We start from the raw sequence: 26,034 nt of genomic DNA, 5'->3' as shown, positions 1-26,034 counted from the left end.
CTCCATGAAAAGCGACAATGCCATCCTTCACTGCTTTGATTGGACATTGCAGAAAACGGCACTCAAGGACGAATCCCAACAAGAAGGAATGCACTGATGAATGACTTTGTTGGGCATGAGGTAGGGCATTGCATCCCTGAAACATGGTGAAATCATTGGATGTGATGGGGTTCGAGAAAGAAAAAGACACTGGGACTGATGCAGTGGAGTGTGTAACTTGGAAAAAGTCAGGGGGCCTGAGCAATGAGAAGAAAACTGCAGGCTCAGTATGGCCACAAGGAAGAGCATAGCCAGTCTTGAAAAGGGGGCCAATGAATGAAGAGATGGAGACCTGGTCCTGAAAAGGATTCCTCTGAACAGAACAACTAAGAGAGGAAGGCCGGATCCTGAAACGGTCTACTACAATGAAGAGAGGAAGGCCTGGTCCTGAAAAGAAAGTCAATGAATGTAACAGAGGAGCAGGAGCAGGAGCAGGTCATTCCTGAAAAGGAGGCAATAACAAAAACAAAATGCTACCAGTGTCCATGTCTGTTACTCAAAAGACGACAAAGTGTTGGTGGAGCTGTAGGCAGAAGCTTGCCAAACCCGAAATGTGATGGAAGTGGAGGCAGAGTCATGTGGCAGAGACTTTCCAATCTGTGGCAGAGACTTGCCAATTTGTAGAATTGTCGTCAGATGGAGGAATTCTGTGATGGTGCACTGAAAAACAGTGGAATCTGTACTGTCAGTGTAGCCATGAAGTGGTCAAAGGCAGCCATATGTAGTTGCTTTTGCTGTAGAAGCACAGGAAAAAACAATCACGAAAGTTGTGCTCGCACAAGTTTCCAAGTGGAGTACAGGAAAGGACCAAAGCTTGACTTGCCGCTACTTGTGATGTGACTTCGGAACACAATGAAAAATGCAACTAGATGAAATCCACAGTTTATTAGGCTGTGGAGGGACAATTTAATGGTTATTAGGTCAAGGAGTGACAGTGTACTGAACAGGTACAGGCAAGAGATGACTAAATACAGATAGAGGTGAGTGATGAATGCTGACTTGTTGATACTTACAGACTGGTGACAGGTACAGACTGCCAGCCAGAGCTGGTGCACAGCAATATAAAGCGAATTTGCCCACCTGGGGCCACTGGCTCTCGGCTGCAGGCAATTGAGACACTGGACCTGGAGCATCCAAATGGCACTCTACTTAAATTGTGTGATATGTGTCGCGTTAGTGGCAGCAAAGTGTAGTAACATATGTGTTGCTACATATGTTCACAGAAATTTGTAGTTTCCCAATAGCATATTTCAAAGGAGATAATCTTGCACTAAGCGATAATGTTATTAGCAGGTAGTTCTGAATATTCTTCTTACGCTAAAATTTCCTCATTTTACTGTAACTTTGCACTGCCTAATTCCAGACCCAACATTCCTATTTATGAAACAAAATTATCCATGTGCAGTGGAATTATGAGCACAAACTTTTAGCTAAGAAAGACAGTAAAAAGATTTGGATCAAATTAGCGTCTATGTTGTTAAATCAGACAGTCTCTACCTTGAAATTGCATTAATGTCATTGCACTGGCAGTATAAACATTTTAAATAATATGCCTTAAAATATTGTAGTTGATGGTAATACAATAATTGTAGTAAGATGTAATTTTGAGAAATTGTTGCTTAACGTGAAAATAAAAATATCAAAATGTGAATATATTCAAAGGACTACCCCCTCCCCCTTGGCATTGCATATACAGTATGTGTAATGTGAGAATGCATTACTTCTACTTGGAAAGTAGTTTAAGTGCGAAAGGTCAACAATAGCCTTTATATTTGTTATTTATTCCACCTTATTATGTAGCTTTAAAGAAAGTTTTGTAAGTGTATTGCATGCACTATGAGTAAGAAATTTTCTATTATTTATATTGCATAGACAATGAGTAAGACATTTTCTATTATTTACAGTTTTCTTCAGTATTATCACTGGTGAAGTGTGATATACCATATGAACCACCTGCTCATATTTTCTCTGTCACCTTGAGTGAAGCAGCAAGAGAAGCTTGGTCTGACCTGTCAGCAGGAAGGAAAACATTGTTTGCCTTTCATGGCAGCCGACTTGAGAATTTCTACTCCATTGTTCAGTATGGCTTGCAACAGTTATTAAATAAGGTCTGTTTTGTGACATTTGTTTAATGACCTCTTTTGTACTGTAGTTTATTTTTTTAAATGTGTTTATAACTTTTGTTTCATATCACAAGGAATACCTTAGCACAGGAAGCAGTGCCAGTCAGTTTTGGGTGGTATACGTACTACATAATTCATATTTACAAATAAACTTTCAAACATTAAGCTGAATTCTTGTATACGCTTGTAATGAAACTGTAACCAGCCTGGATCATACTGGACAATTAAAGAAGGAATCAAGATAATGTAAAATGTTGAGCATAGAGATAAACATATAAACAATTTAATAATAAGTGTGGCTTCCAAGTCTCTCCTGCAAAAACGCGTTGTGCATTTCTCTTGTGTTACCATCATCTATCTGGATCCAGAACTGTACTTGGGTACCAAATGCTTGGATGTTGTTTCACAGTCCTGATTTTTGCGACTCTTCTTTGAAAAAAAGCTGGCATGGCTGCTCTGTATTCATCAAGTAAATGTTACATGCATGTGAAAGCTTAATGGTTCCTGCTTCATTGCATACAATTCTTAGGATGCAGATTGTGCTACTCGTGTCCATATTTACTGGGCTCTGGTCTCATTCCAGTTGGACTGTGGTTGCCAGATTTATGGCTCAGTGACACCTTCAGCCACGAAACTGTTGGACCCAGTCCATTGTTGTAAAATACGACTGGACACTGGTGTCTTCCTGACCAGTCCCGTTGGCAGTCTCCTTGCTGAAGCAGGAATCTTCCCTCTTCATTCCTAGTGGTACGAACTCTTGCTCACTTATGCAGTCACTATGCAAAAATTTCCTAATCATCTAACTTATCAGATTCATTTTGCGTACAAGGAGCATCAACCACTGACATCTGCTCTCAGGTGTGTGTTCCAGCTGAAGTGCATGTGAAGGCCCTATGTTGGAGGTCTGCCTAATCTACTTATAATGTGTTTTCCGACAATACGCCACCCACCCCACAGGTGAATAGGTTTTTATACTTCCTCGAAAATAGTGAGTGCTGTTCCCATCTTTAACATGTTGGCTATAACAGAACGCTGGTGGACAGCTTTGAGGGGGGTGGTGTCCAGCGTGCTGAGTTGCCACATGTTGTCCTCACTCACGCATCTACTGATGTGATTATTTTTCTCACCTTATTTTATTATTGTCAGTACAACTGATGCTCATTATTTCGTTTTTGGCCTTCTCCCTTTGGCTGTTACATATCCTCCCAGTTAGAAGGCATTCTTTACTTTGTAACTGTCTTAGCCCTTAATTGGGTTGGCAGGGGTCAGAGGTGGGTATAGCTCCTAGAGGAGCCCATATCAGTTCTAACCTGCATACTAGACTGTCCCATATACTTTTACGCCCTTTAATTATTTCCCAGCTCTGGCATCAATATTGCTTCCAGTGCCTCAGTTTTACCACTCCCACATACGTTCGTAATTTGACCAAATTTCAAAAGACATAACTCCCTCCAGAGAGCTATCTCTTGGCTTAGGCACTTATGACTTCTCTGTTCAGTCTCTTAACCCCTCCACTGACCAAGAATTTTTTATCTGTCAATTATCAGTTCTTTCACATCTAACAGAGGTTGTTAATCTGTAAATTGCTGAGTTGCATCATGGTTCAGAGTATACTTTGAACTGTAGGCCCCCAGACTGGCTGGGTAAGTCAGTTCTGAGAAAGGTAAGGGCATACCACATTTAACAGACCCATGACTATTAAAGCAAAAATGTAATAAGTTTGTGCTATAAAAAGCATTTACAAAAGAGATGATGCAAAAAATGACTAAACCATAAAAGACTTGGACGTCTGTACGTTTAGAAGGAAAACTGAAGAAACCAAACTAAATTGATGCACAAACTGCCTATTGGCTTCTGTCTCGGGTTCTTCGGTCGACGTTCATCTAATGATTTTTCTGACGTTTCGCCAGCACAAGTGGCTGGCATTGTCAAAGCTTCACCCTCCATTGCCGGTGGTGAACTGGAGCCGAGCTCGCGGCCGCAGACTATATGTACCTGGCGCGCCGACGTCTGAGGGCTTCTCCGCGGTCATTTCCGGTGCGGTTCTCCTCTTGCTACCTGCGACGGTCGTTCGCTGCAGTACGGGAAGCCAGGACCCGTTTACCTTAAGGCTTTCCTCTTTCTTGTTGAAACTGTTCGCGTGTTTTTGTATTTCTACAGCTTCTCTGAACAAGCGCGTGTGATAGTGCTTCTCTACAGCCAGAACTTCCGTGTCGGCGAATTTTATTACGTGGTCGGTCTCATTCAGTGCGTGCTCTGCCACGGCCGATTTCTCCACCTGCCCCAGCCTGCAATGTCGCTTATGCTCTTTGATCCTGGTGTTAATTGATCGTCCAGTCATTCCGACAAACTTTTCTGCATGTGACACTCTTTGATCTTCCTTGTCGGTTTGAAAATCGTCTTTACGCCATGTTTGCGCAATATACGGCCGATTCTGTCCGTCACTCTGGGAATGTATGTCAGAAAGGCCGTACCCGACATTTCTTCTTCTGGTTCCTTACTTCGCTGAGTGTTTGGCTCTGTTACACTTCTAATGTAATTTGTGGAGTACCCATTGCTCCTCAGAACAGTTTCCAGGTGTTGCATTTCTCGTTTGAGGTGTTGCGGCTCACATATTCGTCCTGCTCTCGTTACGAGCGTACTAATCATGCCTCTTTTCTGGCTCGGGTGGTGGTTTGACAGTTTGTGAAGGTATCGGTCCGTGTGTGTCGGTTTTCGATACACGCTGTGTCCCAGGTTTTCGCCTTCCCTTGTGACCAGCACATCTAGAAATGGCAGTTTCTTGTCCTTTTCTACTTCCATGGTAAATGTTATGTTGGCATGGAGGCTGTTCAAGTGTCTTAGGAAGTCACCGAGCTGTTTTTCACCATGGCTCCACACCACGAAAGTATCATCGACGTACCTGTACCACACCTTAGGTTTGCAAGTCGCCGAGTCCAGTGCCTGTGCTTCGAATTGTTCCATGAAGAAGTTGGCCACCACTGGACTGAGAGGACTACCCATGGCGACGCCTTCCAGCTATTCGTAGAAATCCCCATTCCACGTGAAATAGCTCGTGGTGAGACATGCATGGAAGAGCTTTTTGATGTCTTGCGGGAAAATGGAGCCGATGTGCTCCAGAGCGTCACTGAGTGGCACTTTCGTAAATAGCGAAACAACATCAAAGCTGACCAGGATGTCGTTTGGTGCAAGTTTCAGCTTCTTCAGCTTCTCAATGAAATGTCCTGAGTCCTTAATGTATGTGTCGGTCTTCCCCACGTGTGGCTGGAGCAGAGAGGCCAAGTGTTTTGCCAGTTTCTCTGTATGTCCACCGGCAGAGAAGACGGCCGGACATACAGAGAAACCTGCGCAACACGGAAGCCCTACCACCTCGGCTGTATGGATTACCCAAGATCCATAAGAACAACGTTCCACTGAGACCGATCGTTAGCGCTCCTGGCTCACCAACGTATAAACTGGCAAAGCACTTGGCCCCTCTGCTCCAGCCACACGTGGGGAAGACCGACACATACATTAAGGACTCAGGACATTTCATTGAGAAGCTGAAGAAGCTGAAACTTGCACCAAACGACATCCTGGTCAGCTTTGATGTTGTTTCGCTATTTACGAAAGTGCCACTCAGTGACGCTCTGGAGCACATCGGCTCCATGTTCCCGCAAGACATCAAAAAGCTTTTCCATGCATGTCTCACCACGAGCTATTTCACGTGGAATGGGGATTTCTACGAATAGCTGGAAGGCGTCGCCATGGGTAGTCCTCTCAGTCCAGTGGTGGCCAACTTCTTCATGGAACAATTCGAAGCACAGGCACTGGACTCGGCGACTTGCAAACCTAAGGTGTGGTACAGGTACGTCGATGATACTTTCGCGGTGTGGAGCCATGGTGAAAAACAGCTCGGTGACTTCCTAAGACACTTGAACAGCCTCCATGCCTACATAACATTTACCATGGAAGTAGAAAAGGACAAGAAACTGCCATTTCTAGATGTGCTGGTCACAAGGGAAGGCGAAAACCTGGGACACAGCGTGTATCGAAAACCGACACACACGGACCGATACCTTCACAAACTGTCAAACTACCACCCGAGCCAGAAAAGAGGCATGATTAGTACGCTCGTAACGAGAGCAGGACGAATATGTGAGCCGCAACACCTCAAACGAGAAATGCAACACCTGGAAACTGTTCTGAGGAGCAATGGGTACTCCACAAATTACATTAGAAGTGTAACAGAGCCAAACACTCAGCGAAGTAAGGAACCAGAAGAAGAAATGTCGGGTACGGCCTTTCTGACATACATTCCCAGAGTGACGGACAGAATCGGCCGTATATTGCGCAAACATGGCGTAAAGACGATTTTCAAACCGACAAGGAAGATCAAAGAGTGTCACATGCAGAAAAGTTTGTCGGAATGACTGGACGATCAATTAACACCAGGATCAAAGAGCATAAGCGACATTGCAGGCTGGGGCAGGTGGAGAAATCGGCCGTGGCAGAGCACGCACTGAATGAGACCGACCACGTAATAAAATTCGCCGACACGGAAGTTCTGGCTGTAGAGAAGCACTATCACACGCGCTTGTTCAGAGAAGCTGTAGAAATACAAAAACACGCGAACAGTTTCAACAAGAAAGAGGAAAGCCTTAAGGTAAACGGGTCCTGGCTTCCCGTACTGCAGCGAACGACCGTCGCAGGTAGCAAGAGGAGAACCGCACCGGAAATGACCGCGGAGAAGCCCTCAGACGTTGGCGCGCCAGGTACATATAGTCTGCGGCCGCGAGCTCGGCTCCAGTTCACCACCGGCAATGGAGGGTGAAGCTTTGACAATGCCAGCCACTTGTGCTGGCGAAACGTCAGAAAAATCATTAGATGAACGTCGGCCGAAGAACCCGAGACAGAAGCCAATAGGCAGTTTGTCAACAAGTGGCCACGAAAGCCTTAACAATTTTGTAAATTGATGCACTACACAATGTAAGAAAAACTCTTATCCCCAAAATTAGTTATTTGCTATCCACTCAGGGGATGATTTTGAGTGAGTTGTTATAGAAGAAAAGGTGGGCAGTCAAATGAAAACCGAACACTGACAGCAACAGGATCATGGAATGATTCCACCAAAAAGTAATCTCCACATGTGTTAAGACATTTATCCCACTGGGAGACAAGATGATCAATTCCTGTTTTGTAGAACGTGGTCGACCGCTGACAGAACCACAACCCCGCCCACTCTTGCACTTCTTTGACTGACTGAAACTGTTGGCCACATGTCTTTCTTTTATATTGTTGAAGATGCGAAAATTACATAGTGAAAGATCCAGGCTGTACAGAGGATGTTGCAGTGCTTCACAACCAAATCGTTAAAGCGTAGACTTCATCTGATTGGTAGTGTGGGGACGGGTGATATGAATCAACAGGGTGATTCTGTATGTCAGCATTCGTGGGAGTTTTGACTTTATGGTGTGTCACAGTTCGTGCAAAGTGTCTTCAGAGCACTGCACATTGGTTGTGATTCCATGCTTGAACTCGATGAGCAGGTCCTCTACAGTCGGAGGAGGAAGTCACAACAATTCCTGCCCCCCACACTTCCAATCAAATGAAGACTATTTGGTTGTGAAACACTACAGCATCTTCCCTACAGCCCGGATCATTCACCTTGGGAATTTAACATGTTTGATGACCTGAAGAAAGACATGCATGGATTTTGGTTTCAGTGCGACAAGGAAGTCCAAGGGTGGGTGTGGTAGTGGCTGACAGCATTCTGTAAAGCAAGAATTGATCATCTCATCTCCAAGTGGCATAAATGTCGTAACACTGTGGTGGTTACTTTTGCTTGGAATCATTCCATGGCCTACTTGTGATTGGTGTTCAGTTTTCATTGGACTGCTCTTTTGTGGTATAAGAAGCAACTGAGAATTGTGTTTGTTCACTGTCTGCTGAACATTGATTTATTTTGAGCATCAGTGCTCAGAAATTAGAAATTTTTTAGTGTTATTTACACTGTACGGGAACTCTCAAGGCAGTCTATAGACTTGAGACCAAATTCTGTCAGAGAACTCACACAAATCATGACAGAATTGGTTGACAGAAAACTTCCTGAAGTCTGGAAATGTGCACTCGTTCACCCGCTATTCATAAAATATTACAAAATGGATTTAAATAGCTATCAAAGTACCTTCCTTCTTAAAGTTTAATATAAAATTATGTTTTATGTTTATCAGTCCACAGGAGCACTTGCAATTCTCAGTGAAAATTTGAGCTTTCAATGAAAGTCAGAAGTAACGGAGCTACACAGATGTAGCTGCTCTACTGATAGAAATTACTTCGCATAAACTGCCAGCATTGCTACATTTTACTTTTACTACCTATCAGAATTCAGTCATTTCATAGAAGTCTTCGAAATGCAGCATTTCAGTTGATGTTAAAAGCTGTGAGAGGTTGGTGATTTTTGAGGTAGAGAACTGACAAGTCACTATTTTGGTTCAGTACACATTTAATGATATACTGGAAAGTGTGTGACAAAAGCCAACCCACTTGTTTATGCCTTCAGACCAGCAGCAATCTCCACCCTTAACAGCGTGATATGCTACGGAGCTTGGTCACAGATAGTAACATATACAGCTGGATTGATCGGAAGCTCAGCCTTCTTTCGGCAGTTTTCTGCAGAACCATAATTTAGAAAACCTGTCATTATACAAGTAGTAGTAGTAGTAGTAGTAGTAGTAGTAGTAGTAAAGGCAAATTCTGACAAAAGCAGCATACTTGATTAATGCTTTCCTGATTTCTTCATGCCCCATTGGGTACCATTTTAATTCAGAGCTGGATTATTAATGTTTATTTGGAAGTTAAAAAAATTAAATTAAACATGTATACATTTTCTTGCTGCAATAATTAGGTTGGTTACACTGTCACATTCTGATTAATACGTGTTCCATATGTGTATGGAACAAGTAGTGAAAGCATTGGCAGGTAAGTATTGATTTAGTGGAAAATGGTATTGAGTTTGAAAATTTGGAGATATGCACCACTTTGTCCCTGTGTAAGAACTGCCATATTAACTGTAGATGCGAAAAAGTTGTACTTTGACTTCAGGACAATATTAGAAGTAAAATGTAAGTCTTTGCAGCCCAGCAGAAAGTTAGCAAAGCAGCACTGCTGCTCATTACACTATGTATAAGCCAAGAGCAGTTTCACTTATAAGGTATTTGTTCTTTAAGACATTTGTTATGGTATGTTGTCATGTACACTGTCATAATTTCTCAGCATTTGCTCAACTATTGTCTTGTTAACAATAAATTACTCATTTTGTTTAAGACCGTAGTCATTGTTATTGTTAGAAGATAACAGCATTTGTCCAACTGAAATAAAGTATAAAGCCAGATGATGTAACACTTGGAGGCTGTTTTACCAAAACATTTGTCAGAGCCTGTGAGTTTTCATGCAAGAAAAAATTCCTATAAATTTTCTAAAAATTAGCATAGATTAAAAATGTCATTGTAGATTATAGAAAACAATGAGAATTAAATAATGGTTTCACCTACCTTATTCCCATGATTCAAAACCTATACTTATTGTGTGTCAGATATTTGTAAAATGTAGCTAATGCTTCAATGTTTGCCACCAACAGTTAAATAAGGTTGGTACTGTTGTGCTTTGTTGCTACAGTTCATACTGTTAAATTGAAATAAGTTTCCACATAATTAAAACCAGCGTTTTCTTGTTGCAGAACTCTCTGTTTGGTTCTGGAATTTATCTGTCTACTGAAATGTCAATGAGCCTTCCATACAGTCCAACTGGCTATGGGTGGGGAAAGAGTATACTAGGGCCATCTCTGAGTATTGTAGCTCTTTGTGAAGCTATTGACCATCCTGATGTACATTATCCACGGCCAGTCAATAAATGTACGTTAAACTGACAGGTGTTGGTATATGTCTATATGCATAGCGTTATGTTTAAGAATAATACATTGTAATCTGTAAATGAAATATTGAATTATAAGCTACGTCCAATGACACTTATTAACTATAGCATCCAGATATTTACCCTCTCCCCCAGAACAGTTATAAGTGGTAGGTAGTTGTACAAGCAATGTGATTGATACATTTACCATTTTCTTTAAATTTTAAAATAATTTGTTGTCACATAATTTAACCAACATGTTGACAAGAAATAGCCAACAACTTATGTATACAGTGTTGTTGATTTAATGAGCTCATTTTTTGACCTTGATCTTTTATTGTCGCAGCAGCAGCAGCACCTTCTCGCAAAAAACAAAAGGCACCACCCGATAGCATTGGTGGGGAAGTGCCTGAAAAATATATATTGGTGACAAACAGTGACCTCGTCAGAGTGCGTTACTTACTGGTGTACAATAAACCACAAGCGTCACCAGAAAGGTAGGTAGTATATGTGAGATTTAACTGTGTAGAATTGTTATATTTGTTGGCATTATTCTACTGTATGTTCCTGAAAATTGAGATTATATGAAGAAATCGCTGGAAATAGCGAAACAGTCTATATATGGCATACAGTAACACAGAGAAATAAATCATTACTACATGCCCAAAATAATCATGTAGTTAAGTGCCTGACACAGAAAAAGCTCCATTCATGAAGTGATCAAATTAAACAAGTTTTGAATGGGTGCCATAGTTGAGATACACTGAGTAAACTTGGCAAAAAGGGGAAACATGAGGTATCTCTCACAAAGAAGTGCCCTTGATCTTTGCAGCATGTATGCGACCATTCCGCTGTAGAAATACTGCTCTAGTAATTTTATAAGTGGAGCATACATCTTTGAGGTTTAAGAACTCCTAGACGTTACAGTTGCTTTTAAGGGTACACACAGTTCAGAAGTTCTGGGATTTTCTATGACAGTCAAAGTTAGTGTAATATAGTACTGAATAATGCACTCTAAAAGATGCTGACATCATCTGCTCATGTGTTATATCCTACAAAAACAAACAAGAATTCTTAATATTACTAAGGCACTACAGGCTATAGTATATTAGTGTATGTGTATTCTTAAATTGTGAACTGCGTATTTTTGTGGTAGCAGAGTTTGCCCATATGGATTAACTCAGTGGCAGGTGTGATCTTGTGCTTTACTGGAAAGAGTCAGCAGCAGACCCACTATACAATCTAATGGTAAACTCAATGCAGAAATGCCTTTGAGCTGTGGGAGGAATAAATCCAAATGTGTGTAGACTCAAAGGATTCTAGCTTTGAACATATTTGGTAAGCACATACATTTGCAATGTCACTCTTGTTTATTTTGTGTCAGGTTTGGTACACAACATTTTCTGACAGAAAGCAAGTTAGTGGCTTTTGCAAGCTACACTTCCACTGCCACTTAGGTGATCAGTTTTTATGAAAGTTGTTATTATGAGAACATAGTTAAAGTATGAAAGAAACAGACATACGCCAATGTGCAACACCAATGTGTTATTTAGTTTTCCTTAGGAGAAAGTCCCTATCATATGGTGTGCCATCTGTTGACATATCTGCAATGCTGACGAGCCCTCTTACCATTATGTTGAAGATCATGAAGGGGCCTTTGCATACAAGCACTGCCTTTTGTACATGGACGACAGGCTGTATGCTCCAAATGTTTTGTATACACTTATTAATCAGTCTGTAACAACCATGCCTTTATTATGAAGTACAACCATGTTCTGTAACAGCTGAAACACATCCAGTACTTTACCTTTAACTACCCATTGTTGTGCCCTGAATAATAAATATGCTCTTCAAACTGGTTGCCATCTGTTCAAAGTAATGTTGTATCATCTACTCACTTGGCTAATGAAGTATCATTGTGAAAAATACAGATGTCAACCCATCTTACGGATCCACCCACTAACTACTGTTCCAGTCGTCACATCATTGACGTAACATGTTGCAATAGAACATGTTCCAATAGAAGAAGGTCACGTGATTTCTTAGTACAATATCATAGAAGTCAAATTGAAAATCTGAAATTCTATCAATCAGTGTATCTTTCCATCTTTGTGGTGTAACTGTCATGTCCATTGTTTAAGTGATAGAAATTATCACCTCTGTTTGTGGCAAGCTCCTTGATCATTAAATATTATTTTGTTAGTCGTTTGATGGCTTGCATTTCCACAAATGATGATTTTAATCAAGCAGAGCTAATCTCACCAAATAGGGTATATTTCTTCAGTTGTTTAAATAAATAATTAACTGCATTCAGTAAGGATGATGTAGTGCTGAAATTAAAAAATACACAGTAGCAGAACAAGAAGAATTGTATGCTGCAAAAGGTACTTCAGTTCAGTAAACATTTTTCTCCATAGCACTGACTGTGTGCTATGTAATTGTTGTTTGTTCTCCAGAACAAATGCAATGAAACATTGCCTTTTATAATAATTTCACCATCAATTTTGTCACCTCTCACCATTTCCTATCTCATCCAGTATTTTAAGATCACTGCTCCCCCGCCTTCGGGTCCGCAGGTTAGAATAGGTCTGAGGTATTCCTGCCTGTCGTAAGAGGCGACTAAAAGGAGTCTTAACACGTTACGTCCTTTATGTGATGCACATATGCCAAGGAGTAGATGCCCGTCACCCTGGCGCATCGGGACTCCCAGCAATGGCCATCCTGCCAGGTGGCCTTTGCTGCGGCTGGGATGGTCCCTGGTTGGAGTGGGTGGCATCAGGGCAGATGACATGCCATGAAGCATAGCACGTTATCTCTTGCTGGTGGTGGAACACCAGCAGTCTCTAAGTGGTCAAGGTCTAACTTCAGTGCTAAGAAATACAACCCCAAATTGCCCCCCCCCCCTCCCCTCCTGGCCATACCATGGGAGGAACGCCAGGCTAAGGACAGCAACAAAGCTTATTCAACCCGGTACGTCGTATGTAAGAGTGTTGATGGGGACTCTTTCTTGTCAATGAAACCTCAGTTTTTTGTGGAGCATTTAGAGGACAAATTTGAGGAGGTGGGGTCTTGTCCAAAATGCGGTCAGGGTCGGTCTTGATCAAAACAGCATCCTCTGCCCAGTCATGGGCACTCCTCGTCTGTGACAAGCTGAGGGATGTTTCTGTTTCCATCATGCCCCATAAGAGCTTAAATATGGTCCAGGGTATCGTACTTCACAGGGACCCCCTTTTTGCAGTCTTGACGATGAGCTGCACACCAATTTAGAGTGGCAAGGTGTCCATTTTGTCTGACACTTCCACCGGGGTCTGAGGGATAGTCAGGTTGCCACCGGAGCCTTCATCTTGACCTTCGAGGGTGACATGTTACCCGAGAAGGTCAACGTGATGGTCTACCGCTGTGACGTCAAGCCATATATCCCTCCTCCGATGTGGTGCTTTAAGTGATGGAAGTTTGGCCATACATCTTCCCGCTGTACTTCCAGCATTACCTGTCTGGATTGTGGACATCCGTCACATTCCAATACCGTATTTACTTGAATCTAAGTCGCACTCGAATCTAAGCCGCACCTGAATTATGAGATTCGAAATCAAGGAAAAAAAATTTCCCGAATCTAAGCCGCACCTGAAATTTGAGACTCGAAATTCAAGGGGAGAGAAAAATTATAGGCCGCATCTCCAAATCGAAACAAAGTTGGTCCATTTTAATATGAGACACAATTTAGGTCGAATGAATGATGATACAGCTACAGTAGTTTGGTTCGAGTCGTAAGCTTAGCAGTTAAGCTTTACCAGGTAGCCATTGCTATGCGTCAGGTGCTCCGTCCGTATTTATACGGGTACCCTTCCTTTTCCACGTGCTTCGTCTGGTTTGAATTGATTGCTTATTTTTCTTTGATCTGATAAGCACAGTTTTCTTTGTTATAGGTGTTTATCACTCTAAGCTGAAAATGCATTACTGTACTGTGTCATGCATTGTTTGTCGCATTCTGATAGTGCGTGTTTACGGCCTGTTGCCGCTCGTGGCATGGCTTGCTTTTGTGCGTGCTACTGCCGCTTTTTTAAAAAAAAAAAATGACAGAGAGAGAGAAACAATGCTAAGAAACTGCTATTTGTTGTTACTTACACTGCTGCTTTCTTTGATAATGATAAACAAGAACCAACTAATAGACTGCGTATGATAGAAGATGTTCTGAACGAGACTTTAGCGAAAATTTTTCACCGTTTGAAAATTTTTGCAGGCGCCTTTTTATTACATTACATTCTACACAGAAATTAGAAACATCTTAGATTTAAAAATCTAGTCAATTGCCGTGCTCCATTTCTGACTGTATCACTATTAAGCATAAGAATAATACGAATATAAACATGACATGATATGTATATTCTTCCGCGTTTGCTGTTGTCTCACTCTAGTTTTGTAGTTTATTAGGCAGACAGGATTTAAATGAGATAGCAGCAAACATGAAACAATACATGGCAAAATGTTGATATGCGTATTATTATTATGGTGATGAGAATACTGCATGTGATTCACAATTTATAAAAGTTGCTATTAGCAACCATCTCTTATCACAGATAGGAAAAAATTCAGAACGTAGAGCTGACCATATTGACAAACATCCCAAACAGTCTTGCCAGTCGGATTTTCGTAGTACATTGAAATGCTGCTACATTCTAAGATGAACAACACGGAATTTGTATTTACTTCATTGGATAATGTATGAAAATGCAGTGGTCGAAACTTGGGGCGGAGAAAATAGCTCGTCTTCCACCTTTTTTTTTTTTTTTAATTTATTTCCTGACGCACAGGTTTTGGCGCCAGTATTTATCTTTGTGCCTACAAAGCATGCCTGTGTAGTGCTACATATATTCAACGGCAGAAGCAAGTTGTGGCAGCACCCACCAACTTTTTTCAGAATTTCCACTTGCTTTGCACTCGATTCTAAGCCGCAGGCGGTTTTTTGGATTACAAAACCGGAAAAAAAAGTGCGGCTTAGATTCAAGTAAATATGGTACTCCCTGTGCCCCGCCTCCCATCTATGTCAACTGCGGAGAGCACCATTTGCCTAGCTCCCCAGACTGCAGGATTCTCAAGAAAGAAAGAAAAATAATGGAATACAAGACCCTGGACCGACTGACCTACACTGAGGCTGAGAGAAAATACGAGGGCTATCCACAAAGTACATTACGTTTTTGTTTGTGTCTGTTAGGTGCGGGGCTAGCGCGGCCATCTTGGTGTCGTGGCATTCCGCCGCTCAGTCGGCATCCTGCCGTGCTAGTGAGAGGTTTGTGCTGTACTCCGTTGAGTTACTGTGACAGTTTGAAATGTCAGCATTAATTGAAAATGCCGCGAAGTGAAGTGCGTGCTGTAATAAGGTTTCTGACTGCAAAAAACTGTACACCGATAGAAATCTATCGGCAGCTTTGTGAAGTGTATGGGGACAACATAATCACTGAAGGTGGAGCGCGTCAATAGGTTATAAAATTTAAAAATGGCTGAACTAACGTTCACGACAAAGAGCAAAGTGAAAGACCCAGCATAGTGAAAGTCAATGCCACGGTCCGTGAAAACTGTAATTTCACAATAACGGAACACTCTATGAGTTTTCCACAAATTTCATGAAATCATTACCGAAAAGCTTGGTTACCACAAGTTTTGTGCAAGATGGATATCAAAAATTGTGACAAGAGATTCACAAAAATCAGGCAATGCCTGCAGCGTTAACATTTTTGGACGCTTACGAGAAAGATGGCGACTCATTACTCGATCGCATCATTACTGGTGACGAAACATGGGTTAAGCATGTGAACTGCGAGACAAAATTGCAGTCAATGCAGGGGGGGGGGGGGGGGGGGGGCACACAAATTCCCCCCAAAAACCCAAAAAATGCATGCAGACAATGTTGTCAAGGAAGGTGATGGCGACTGTCTTTTGGGACAGAAAAGGTGTGATTTTTGTGGATTTCCTGGAAAGAGGAACTGCAATAAACTCTCAAAGGTATTGCCAAACTCTACACAACCTCAGAAGAGCAATACAAAACAAGCGCAGGGGAAAGTTGGGCTCAAAGATCTTGCTGATTCACGACAACGCTCGGGCCAACATGGCAAATGCCACTCGTGAAGTTCTCGAATCTTTTAAGTGGGAGTTGTTTCCTCATCCGCCGTACAGTCCCGACCTGGCACCGAGCGACTTCTACTTATTCCCAACAATGAAGAAGTGGTTGGCTATGCAGCGTTTTGATGACAACGCACAGCTTCAAGAAGAGGTAACCACGTGGTTGAAGGCGCAGGCGGTCGAATTTTACAACGAAGGAATTTCCAAGCTCTTCCATCGCTATGATAAGTGCCTTAATTTAAATGGCAACTATGTAGAAAAGTATTATTTAAGTGTGGCTTTCATCTTTATATAATAGAAAATTTTTCCCATACTTTATTTATTTTTAATTCAAAAACATAATGTACTTTGTGGATAGCCCTCGTATGAGAGGCATCCCGTGCATATGACATCAACCTACGCCGCCACTACGTTAGCGGTTCTACCATCTTCCATTCCGCCGCATACAGGTGGCTCTCAGAGCTCAGACTCCACCTGCCCCCTCCCCTCACAACTCCTCTCCCTGCCCCCCCCACCCCCCCCCCCCCCAATCATCGGGGACATCAGTCCCTGTTTCTCAGCTGGAGAAATGTAAGTCTTTGGCTTCTCTCGCCAGAAAGGGATCCCTTGGGTCACTCCCTTCCCAGGTTCCTACCAGAGGCAAAGCTGACAACCGCCAGTGGCTGAAGCAACCACAGGTAGGGCTTCATGGTCCTCCTCAGTCCCCGAGACTGAATCAATGAAGCCCTCTCAGCCAGACAAACCTAAGGAGTGGTGAGACAAACCTAAAAAGAAAGAGACCCCACAGAACCAAGGCACTGCAGTGGCGCAAACACACCACCACTACGTACAAGCTCTGTGTCTGAGGATGAGGCCCTCAGACACAGTGGATGTCAATCGCACAGGTACTCATCTGATGGCAGCAGGTGACCCTGAGATTGCCAGTCTCACGATCACATAATCCTCCACTGAAATTGCGTCAGTTTCTTCCATCACCTGGCTGAGCTATGGCAACTGTTAAGCTTTACACCTGCTTTGTGCATTGCCCTCCAGGAAAACTGGTTCACGGCAATGCACACCACTGTCCTCCATGGCTATAAGGGATATTATAGGAACCGTAGCAACTATAATAGTGTGTCAAGTGGAGTTTGCATCTATGTCCTGAACTCAGTGTGTTGTGAACCTGTGCCCCTCCAAACCCCCCTCTTGAAGCTGTAGCTGTCAGGATAAGGACGATGCAGGAAATAACTGTCTGCAATGTATATCTTCCTCCAGATGGTGCAGTATCCTTGAACGAATTGGCTGCACTGATTGATCAACTCCCTACACCTTTCCTAATATTAGGAGATTTTAACGTCCATAACCCCTTGTGGGGTGGCGCCATGCTTACTGGCCAAGGGGTGGCAGAGGTCGAGTTAAATACAGGTGCCCCCACATTTCAGTGTGGCACATGGCACATATTTGGCCATTGATCTCTCGGTTTGCAGTCCTGGCCTTCTCCCATTTATCCACTGGAGAGCACATGACAATCTGTGTGGTAGTGATAACTTCCCCATCTTTCTGTCACTCCCCTGGCGCCATGTCCACTGACACCTACCCAGCTGGGCTTTAGACAAGGTAGACTGGGAAGCCTTCACCTCTGCTGTCACCACTGAATCTCCCCTGCATGGTGCCATTGATATTGTCTTTGAGCAGGTCACTACAATAATTGTTTCTGCAGTGGAAAATGTGATCTCTTGTTCTTTAGGCTGCCCTTGGCGAAAGACAGTCCCTTGGTGGTCGCCAGAAGTCGCTGAGACAATTAGAGCATTGGCGAGCTGTACAGCGACGTAAGCGGCATCCTTCTGTGGAGCAGTTAATAGCCTTTAAGCAGCTCTGTGCCCGTGTTCGCTAGCTTATAAAACGACGGAAACAGGAGTGTTGGGAGAGATACATCTCGACCATTGGGTGCCATACGTCACCTTCCCAATTCCGGACGAAGGTCACACATGTCTTTTTGGGTACCTGACGCCAACAGGTATCCCTGGAATTAAGATCAATGGCGTGTTATCTACCGATGCAAATGCGATTGCCGAGCACTTTGCTAAGTACTATGCTCGAGCCTCTGTGACGGAGAACTACCTCCCAGCCTTTCGTACCCTCAAATGGCGAATGGAAAGGAAAGTCCTCTCGTTCACTATATGCCACAGTGAATCCTATAAAGCCCATTTACAGAGTGGGAGCTCCTCAGCACCCTTGAAAATTGCCCCGACACAGCTCGTGGGCTGGATCAGATGCACAGTCAGCTGATTAAACATCTCTTGTCTGACTACAAGCGACATCTCCTCATCACCTTCAACAGGATATGGTGTGATGGCATTTTTCCATCACAATAGCGGGAGAGCACCAACATTCTGGTGCTCAAACCCAGTCAAAACCTGCTTGATGTGGATAGCTACCGGCCCATCAGCCTCACCAACTTTCTTTGCAAGCTGCTGGAACGTATGGTGTATCGGCAGGTGGGTTGGGTCCTGGAGTCACGTGGCCTACTGGCTCCGTATCAGGGCGGCTTCCGCCAGGGTTGCTCTACCACTGATAATCTTGTGTCCCTTGAGTCTGCCATCTGAACAGCCTTTTCCCGATGCCAACATCTGGTTGCCATCTTTTTTGATTTTTACGTAAAGCATACGACACAACGAGGCGACATCATATCCTTGCCACATTGTATGAGCGGGGTCTCCGGGGCCTGCTCCCGATTTTTATCCAGAACTTCCTGTCACTCTGTACTTTCCATAGTTCCCCCTGTATTCAGGAGAATGGTGTTCTGCAGGGCTCTGATTGAGTGTCTCTATTTTTTGTGGCTATTAACGGTCTAGCAGCAGGTGTAGGGCCATCGGTCTCCCCTTCTCTGTATGCAGATGGCTTCTGCATTTCGTACTGCTTCTCCAGTACTGGTGTTGCTGAGCGGCACCTAAAGGGAGCCATTCACAAGGCGCAGTTGTGGACTGTATCCCATGGCTTTCAGTTTTCAGCCGCGAAGTCGTGTGTTGTGCATTTCTGTTGGCGTCGCACTGTTCATCAGAACCAGAACTTTAGCTTAATGACGATTCAGTCACTGTAGTGGAGACATATCGATTCTTAGGACTGGTTTCTGATGCCCAATTGACTTGGCTACCTCACCTTCGTCAGCTGAAGCGAAAGTGCTAGCATCCGCTGCCTGAGCAACACCAACTGGGTAGCATATTGCTCTACACTGCTGCAGTTCTACTGAGCCCTTGTTCAATCCCACCTTGACTATGGGAGTCTGGTTTACGGATTGGTGGCGCCCTCAGCATTGCATTTACTCGACCCAGTGCACCACTGTGGCGTTCGCCTAGTGATGGCAGCTTTTACGAGTCCAGTGACCAGTGTCCTGGTGAAGGCCAGAGTCCCTCCATTGAAGGTTAGGCGTGCACAACTGCTCGCCAGTTACGTTGCACTCGTTCTTAGTTGCCCTGCGCATCCAAATTACCGTCTCCTTTTCCCAACCATGGTGGTTCATCTCCCACACTGGCAGCCCAGGTCAGGGCTTATGATTGCGGTTCGCGTCCAGTCCCTTCTGTCTGAACTGGAGTCCTTCCCGTTACCACTTCTTCTCGAGGTCCATTCATGTACACCTCCATGGTGTACACCTAGGCCGCAGATTCTTCTGGACCTTTTGCATGGCCCTAAGAACTCCGTTAACCCTGCAGCTCTCCGCTATCACTTCCTTTCAATTCTCGACATGTACCGGGGATATGAAGTGGTTTACACCGACGACTCAATGGCTGATGGTCACATATGGCTGCTGTGTTTTCACTGCAGATCTGGCGGCCATATCTCGTGCTCTTGAGCTCATACGCTCATGCCCTGGCGAGTCATTTCTCCTGTGTACTGACTCCTTGAGCAGCCTACAAGCTGTCGACCAGTGCTACCCTCGCCATCCTTTGGGAGTGTCCGTTCAGGAGTCCATCTATGCCCTGGAACAGTCCCGTCGCTTAGTGGTGTTTGTGTGGACCCAAGGACATGTCGGAATTCCAGGCAATGAACTTGCTGACAGGTTGGCCAAATAGGCTATGCAGAAATCGCTTCTGGAGATGGGTATCTCCGAAACTGACATGCGTTTTGTCATACTCTGCAGGGTTTTTTGGCTTTGGGAGACAGAATGGCATAACAGTACGTACAACAAACTGCGTGTCATTAAGGAGACTACGAATGTGTGGAAGTCTTCCATGCAGTCCTCTCGCAAGGAATCAGTTGTCCTCTGCCAGCTCCGCATTGGCCATATGTGGCTAATGCATGGTTACCTCCTCTGTCGCGAGGACCCACCTCGGTGTCACTGTGGCTCACAAATGACAGTCGTCCACCTCTTGCTGGACTGCCTACTTTTAGCCACTCTGCAGCGGACTTTTAACTTTCCCAGCACCCTACCTTTGGTGTTGGGTGACAATGCCTCAACAGCAGCTTCAGTTTTATGTCAGTTTTATCATTTGATCTAAGTTTTAGCGCATGTCCTTTGTCCCTCTGTGTCCTCCAGCCTAGTGCTTTTAGCGTGGAGGTTTTACTGTGTTGCAGAGTGGTTGGCTTCTCCTTTTTATTCTCTTGTTTTGATCTCTTCTACATGTTTTTTGCGTCTCTCTCTGTGGTTTTCTTGTCCGATTCTGTCCATTTTTAGCATTTTTGCCCTTCTGTCATTTATGTGGTTTTCTCCTTTCTTCCAGCTGTGTTTTGTATGTCTCGATTATTTTACTCCCATCTTTGTGGAATTGTTTTAATCAGAATGAGGGATCGATGACCTAGCAGTTTGGTCACCCCTCCCCCCTCTTTTAAACTAACCAACCTTAAGATCACTGCTATTCCATTAGGTGGTATGTTACCATCAGTTTGTGTTTTACAGTAATGGTGGTCGTGCCAACTTGTCAGTAGTTAGCTGATGTACAACTCACCTGTTTATTTTATTCTGAGCAGGAGTATATTCTGCCCTGAACCAACCCCAATCAATATTTTAATAAACATTTTTCTGAGGAGCATCATTATTTTTTTTTAAAATCGGTACAAGATAATAGTAACAACAACTGGATGGACATATTACTCTCCTTTTTGCAGAAGTTCTCATTTATAATCATTGATAAATTACTCATACCTGTGACTATTTCTTACATGCATTTCTTGTAACATTATGATACCGTTTTCCTCCAACACACAAAAAAGAAAAAATACAATTTATGATCATAGGCACTTAAGATTAAAAAATGAATTAATTGATTAATACATAGTTATAATTTCAAGTCTTAATTTGCAGCTGCCAACTCACTCTCAGCACTCCATAAGTTTCACATGATTTCTTCTTTAAATGATTTGCATTTAATGAGATGGTTTTCTGACATACCCTTAGTAGAATTTGTAAATTGTTGTATTTTATTCTTGTAATGTATATTTGTGAACATAGAACAATACATGTAATATTTACATTCAACAATGTGCAGGGTTGGCTGGACTGGTATAACATCGTGGGTACAGAATCATAAGTTACTCACATTTATTATGGGCTACTGCATCCTCCTCGTATCTGTTGGTCTCTCCAACAATCAGGTACTTCAGAGGCACCTGAGACTACTATTTCGTCGACCCAACTGGAATTGGAGTTGAATATTTGTGATATACATAAAAAGTTGTATTTTATTATGATTAAAGGTGTAATATAATAAGTGAAGTGCAATTTGTGTGTATACTTCAAGTGAGGCTTTGTGGATGTTACATGTTGTGACACTGAAATATCTAGAGTGTCGGAGTGCAGGCATTCTTGAAATTCTGTTTTTTATAAATTCATGTATATATTGTGAAGTGATGAGTACAAACTTTTCATACTGGAAAGACATTTAACTAATTATTGACCCATATTTTTTTAACAACATTAAGACTGATGAGAATTTTTAAAATATTGATCTCAGTACAGTCACAATGCTTAATGTTTTAATGCATTGTTTCTTTGATTAATACTCTAATGTGTGTGTCTCTCATTTCTTACAATGATTACTTGTGTTATCCTGGTTTCTAACCCTCTGTCGAATTCAGTAACTAAACTAACTCTGTGGCAGCATTGAGCAGTGTGTTTCTGCAACATGACACTAGATGTCAGGTGAGTTATATATATTTTTTTTTTTTACCTAAATGTTTTGCTAATGGCCCGCATGGATCAAGATAACATAAAGTAGACTAAGGAATTTTTAAGGTACAGTATTTTAGTGAATTTTAGGAACTGAGAATTATTTTACCAGTTAAGGCTCCTTTAGTAGCACTGATGTTTTGTGACTAACAGAAATTAGTCCTACACGTGATACTGTGAGAAAGAAAATGCTGTGCTGTGCTCTGCTATGATGATGTGTGGTTTTTGTTTATTCCATGCAATCAGATAGATTGGTTCTACCAGTATGTTCTCTCTCATTGCTTATGTTTCAGAAATATTGTAACATTTTCTGTATCTCAGTTGACTTATGATTAGAATACTAGTATGGATTATGAATTTGCAGAAACAATAAACGAGACACACAATCAGAGAGAGGAAGGAAGAGGGGATGGACTGGTGGGGGGAGGGAGGAAAGGACACAGAGAGGCAATGGGGAGATGGACAGAGAGAGGAGGGAAGAGGAGATGACACACAGAGGGAGAGGAGGGGAATGGACATAGAGGGAAAGAGGAGATGAACAGAGAGATGTGGGAGCGGGTGATGGACTCAGAGAGGAGGAGGGGGGGAGGAGGAGGGGGAGGAGGAGGAGGAGATAGATAAAGTGCAGGTGTGGAGAAGATGGACAGATAGAGGGGGGAAAAGAAGATTAGGACATATGTTTAATTCCCAAACGTGTTTAACAATTGCTGGATTCGCTAGTAGCACATAACATCGCTCCTGGCATTGACAACAGCCACAGTTTGATGAGGAAGAGTGTCCACAAATTTGTTCATGTGTGCCGTATCCAATTAAAGCCACTTGTTGTTGATTTGGCCCCATCTATCTAACTGCAGGATGTTGATTGCTCCATTTCATACTCTGCTCCAAATAATATCAGTTATTTTCTGTGTGATGAGGATAGGTAATTTAGTGGGCCAGTTGAGAAGTGATTGAGCCCCTGAGTGTTCATCAAACCAGGAACATATGTGAACAAGGTCCTATGTCTACATCCATACTCTTCACATCACCTTATGTTGCATGGCAGAGGGCACCTTGTACCCTTTCTGGTCTTTTCCTTTCCTGTTTCACTTGCAAATAGTGCGAGGAAAGCAAATAGTGCGAGGAAAACAACTGCCTATATGCCTCTGTACAAGCTCTAATTTGTCTTATTTTTGTCTCTCTTTAAGCAAAATGTATGTTAGTGGCAACAGAATCATTCTACAGGCACCTGCAAATGCCCATTCCCTACATTTTAAATTTTCTCAATAGTATTTCATAAAAAGGGTATGTGTATGAGAAAAGGGCAGCCTTAGGGATTCACACAAGTGATGCTTTCTAAATCTGTTCTAATATATGGACAGAAGATCTTCTGTCTTAAGGAAATTTATTATATTTGAACTAAGATTATGCTCAAGAATCTGCAGCAAACTGAAGTGGATGATATAGGTCTGTAATTTTCTAGGTCCTTTCTTTTATCTGTCTTTTATACAGGAGTCACCTGTGGGTTTCTCTGGTTGCTTGGGACTTTGTTGGATGAGAGATACACTGTAAATGGTAGCTGTGTAGGGGGTCAAGATCGAAGACTACTTTTCGTAAAACCAAATTGGGATGCCATCTGCACCTGGTGACTTATTCTCAACTTTGTCAGTAGCATCTCAACACAAGGGATCTTTATTTCTATGCCCTCCATAAAGGAGTCTGTGCATCAGTTAAATGTTGGTATGTCTGTCTGATTCTCCTGCATAAATGATCTCCTTCAACATGAAATTTAAAACTGCAGCTTTTCTTTTGTTGTCTTTTATTGCCATGTCAGACAGGCCAGTGAGTCACTGAGTAGACTTCTTTGATCTGCTAAGTTATTTTATGTAAGATCAGAATTTGCTTGGGTTCTCACTAATGTTTGTAAGATAACAAATGCTGAGGCCTTAGACTGGAGTTCTAATGTTTAAATGTGCATCTGTCATTTGGTGTGGTGTTGGTCTAGAGCAAGGGTTAGAACTTAAGCACAGCTACTGGGTTTCAGGTAATTGGAAAGATGAGACAGACACAACACACACAGTATTTCCCTGCTGCAAAAATGTGTCACATAAGCCCACATGAAACAGAAGGGGTGTGATGGCAAGAACACTTACTGAAATGAAATATGTCTTAAAGTCCTGGATATTCATAATCACTAGATCCTGTAACATTACATTAATTCCAAAGCTACTGATCTGAGAGCACTGGTGAGATAATTCCATTGCTACTTAGAATGTTTCTGTACACAAAAAACTATGTCAGTTGCTCAAGAGTAATTGTCATTCACACTAATTCCTTAACCAATTAATTGTATGAGAACTGCAGGTGCTACGAACTCTAACTAGATGGCTAAGGAAATCTACTGGTTATAATATAACCTGTCAAGATGGTGCCATGATACACTAAATAGTTTTAACGTTGCCAGCAATAAACAGTTTTACAGTTAAACAAATTAATCTCCACAGTAACATGTAATATGAAGTCAGCACATTGTACGCACATCCATTAAACGAGTCCTATGTTATTTAAATTGATCATTAATAAAGGCTTTTTCCATGTGAGTATGCCGCAAATATTGTAAATTCTGAGTGCGTTAGGTGTAGGGTTGTGGAAAGACAACTTGGAATAACTGACCACTTCTTTGTGTAAACAAGTGTTGCAAAAATATTTTAATGTGTTTTTTTTTTTTTTTAAAATAATGAGGGGACTGATAGATTTATAATGTAACTTGTAGTCAAGAAAGAGTGCTATATTTATATATTCATAGTTTTAATGTTTTATCTGCAATATTTGAGCAATGACCATAGAAGTAAATTTCATTGTGACGAGCAGGGAAGTGTGATGTCAGCCATGCTACATAAGGAAGACATGTCAGTGATGTGAGGTCTTCAGTGTGAGAGTTGTGGTGGCGGTCTAGGTGGTGACTTCAGAATAGACTGGAGACAGATTTTGTTCAGTGTCGTAGCCACATTGAGTGTGAAAAACTTTTTAATTTTTGAAACAATGGAAAAACAAAGGCTGGAATGCAACAGTATTATGAAAAGGAAAGTCGCTACTCACCATATAGCGGAGATGCTGTGTCACAGTAGGAATGGGAACAGGGAAGGGGCTGGAGGAGGGTTACAGGAATGTAGGATATATTGCAGGGGAATTTCCCACCTGCACAATTCAGAAAAGCTGGTGTTGGTGGGAGGGATCCATATGGCAGAGGCTGTGAAGCAATTATTGAAATGACGGATGTCTTGTTTGGTAGAATGCTAAGCAACAGGGTTGTCCAGTTTGTTTCTTGGCCACGGTTTGTCGGTGGCCATTCATGTGGACAGACAGCTTGTTGGTTGTGATGCCCACATAGAATACAGCACAGTGGTTGCAGCTTAGCTTGTAGATCACATGACTGGTTTCACCGGTAGCCCTGCCTTTGATGGGACAGGTGATGTTTGTGACTGGACTAGAGTAGGTGGTGGTGGGAGGATGTATGGGACAGGTTTTGCATCTAAGTCTATTAGAGAGGTATGAGCCATGAGTTAAGGGATCTGAAGCCGTGGTTGTTACAGATGGATGAGTATATTGTGTAGGTTTGGTGGATGGCCTGGGAGGTATGGGAACAATAGTGGGCAGGACATTTCTCATTTCAGAGCATGACGAGAGGTAGTCGAAAACCTGGTGGAGAATGTAATTAATTTGCTTCAGTCCTGGGTGGTACTG

General features: G+C 42.6%; 1 protein-coding gene across 3 annotated transcripts in view; it reads left to right on the top strand.

Annotated features, from left to right (window-relative positions):
• LOC126088562 (protein mono-ADP-ribosyltransferase PARP16) overlaps positions 1 to 22,019 on the top strand; it is a 59,623-nt gene extending 37,604 nt beyond the window's left edge. The window contains exons 3-6 of one of the 3 annotated variants that reach the window (XM_049906749.1): positions 1,944 to 2,147; positions 9,880 to 10,054; positions 10,396 to 10,549; positions 21,632 to 22,019. In XM_049906749.1, the coding sequence (XP_049762706.1) occupies positions 1,944 to 2,147; positions 9,880 to 10,054; positions 10,396 to 10,549; positions 21,632 to 21,794 (696 nt within the window). In that variant the 3' untranslated portion in view covers positions 21,795 to 22,019. The remainder of the gene's footprint in view (positions 1 to 1,943; positions 2,148 to 9,879; positions 10,055 to 10,395; positions 10,550 to 21,631) is intronic. The other 2 variants (XM_049906751.1, XM_049906750.1) reach the window with 2 other exon arrangements.
• Positions 22,020 to 26,034: the final 4,015 nt, after the last annotated feature.

Source organism: Schistocerca cancellata, chromosome 6 (assembly GCF_023864275.1).
Source record: "Schistocerca cancellata isolate TAMUIC-IGC-003103 chromosome 6, iqSchCanc2.1, whole genome shotgun sequence".
NCBI lineage: Eukaryota > Metazoa > Arthropoda > Insecta > Orthoptera > Acrididae > Schistocerca > Schistocerca cancellata.
Note: the sequence above shows the minus strand (reverse complement) of the source record. Positions and strands in the feature narration are given on the sequence as shown.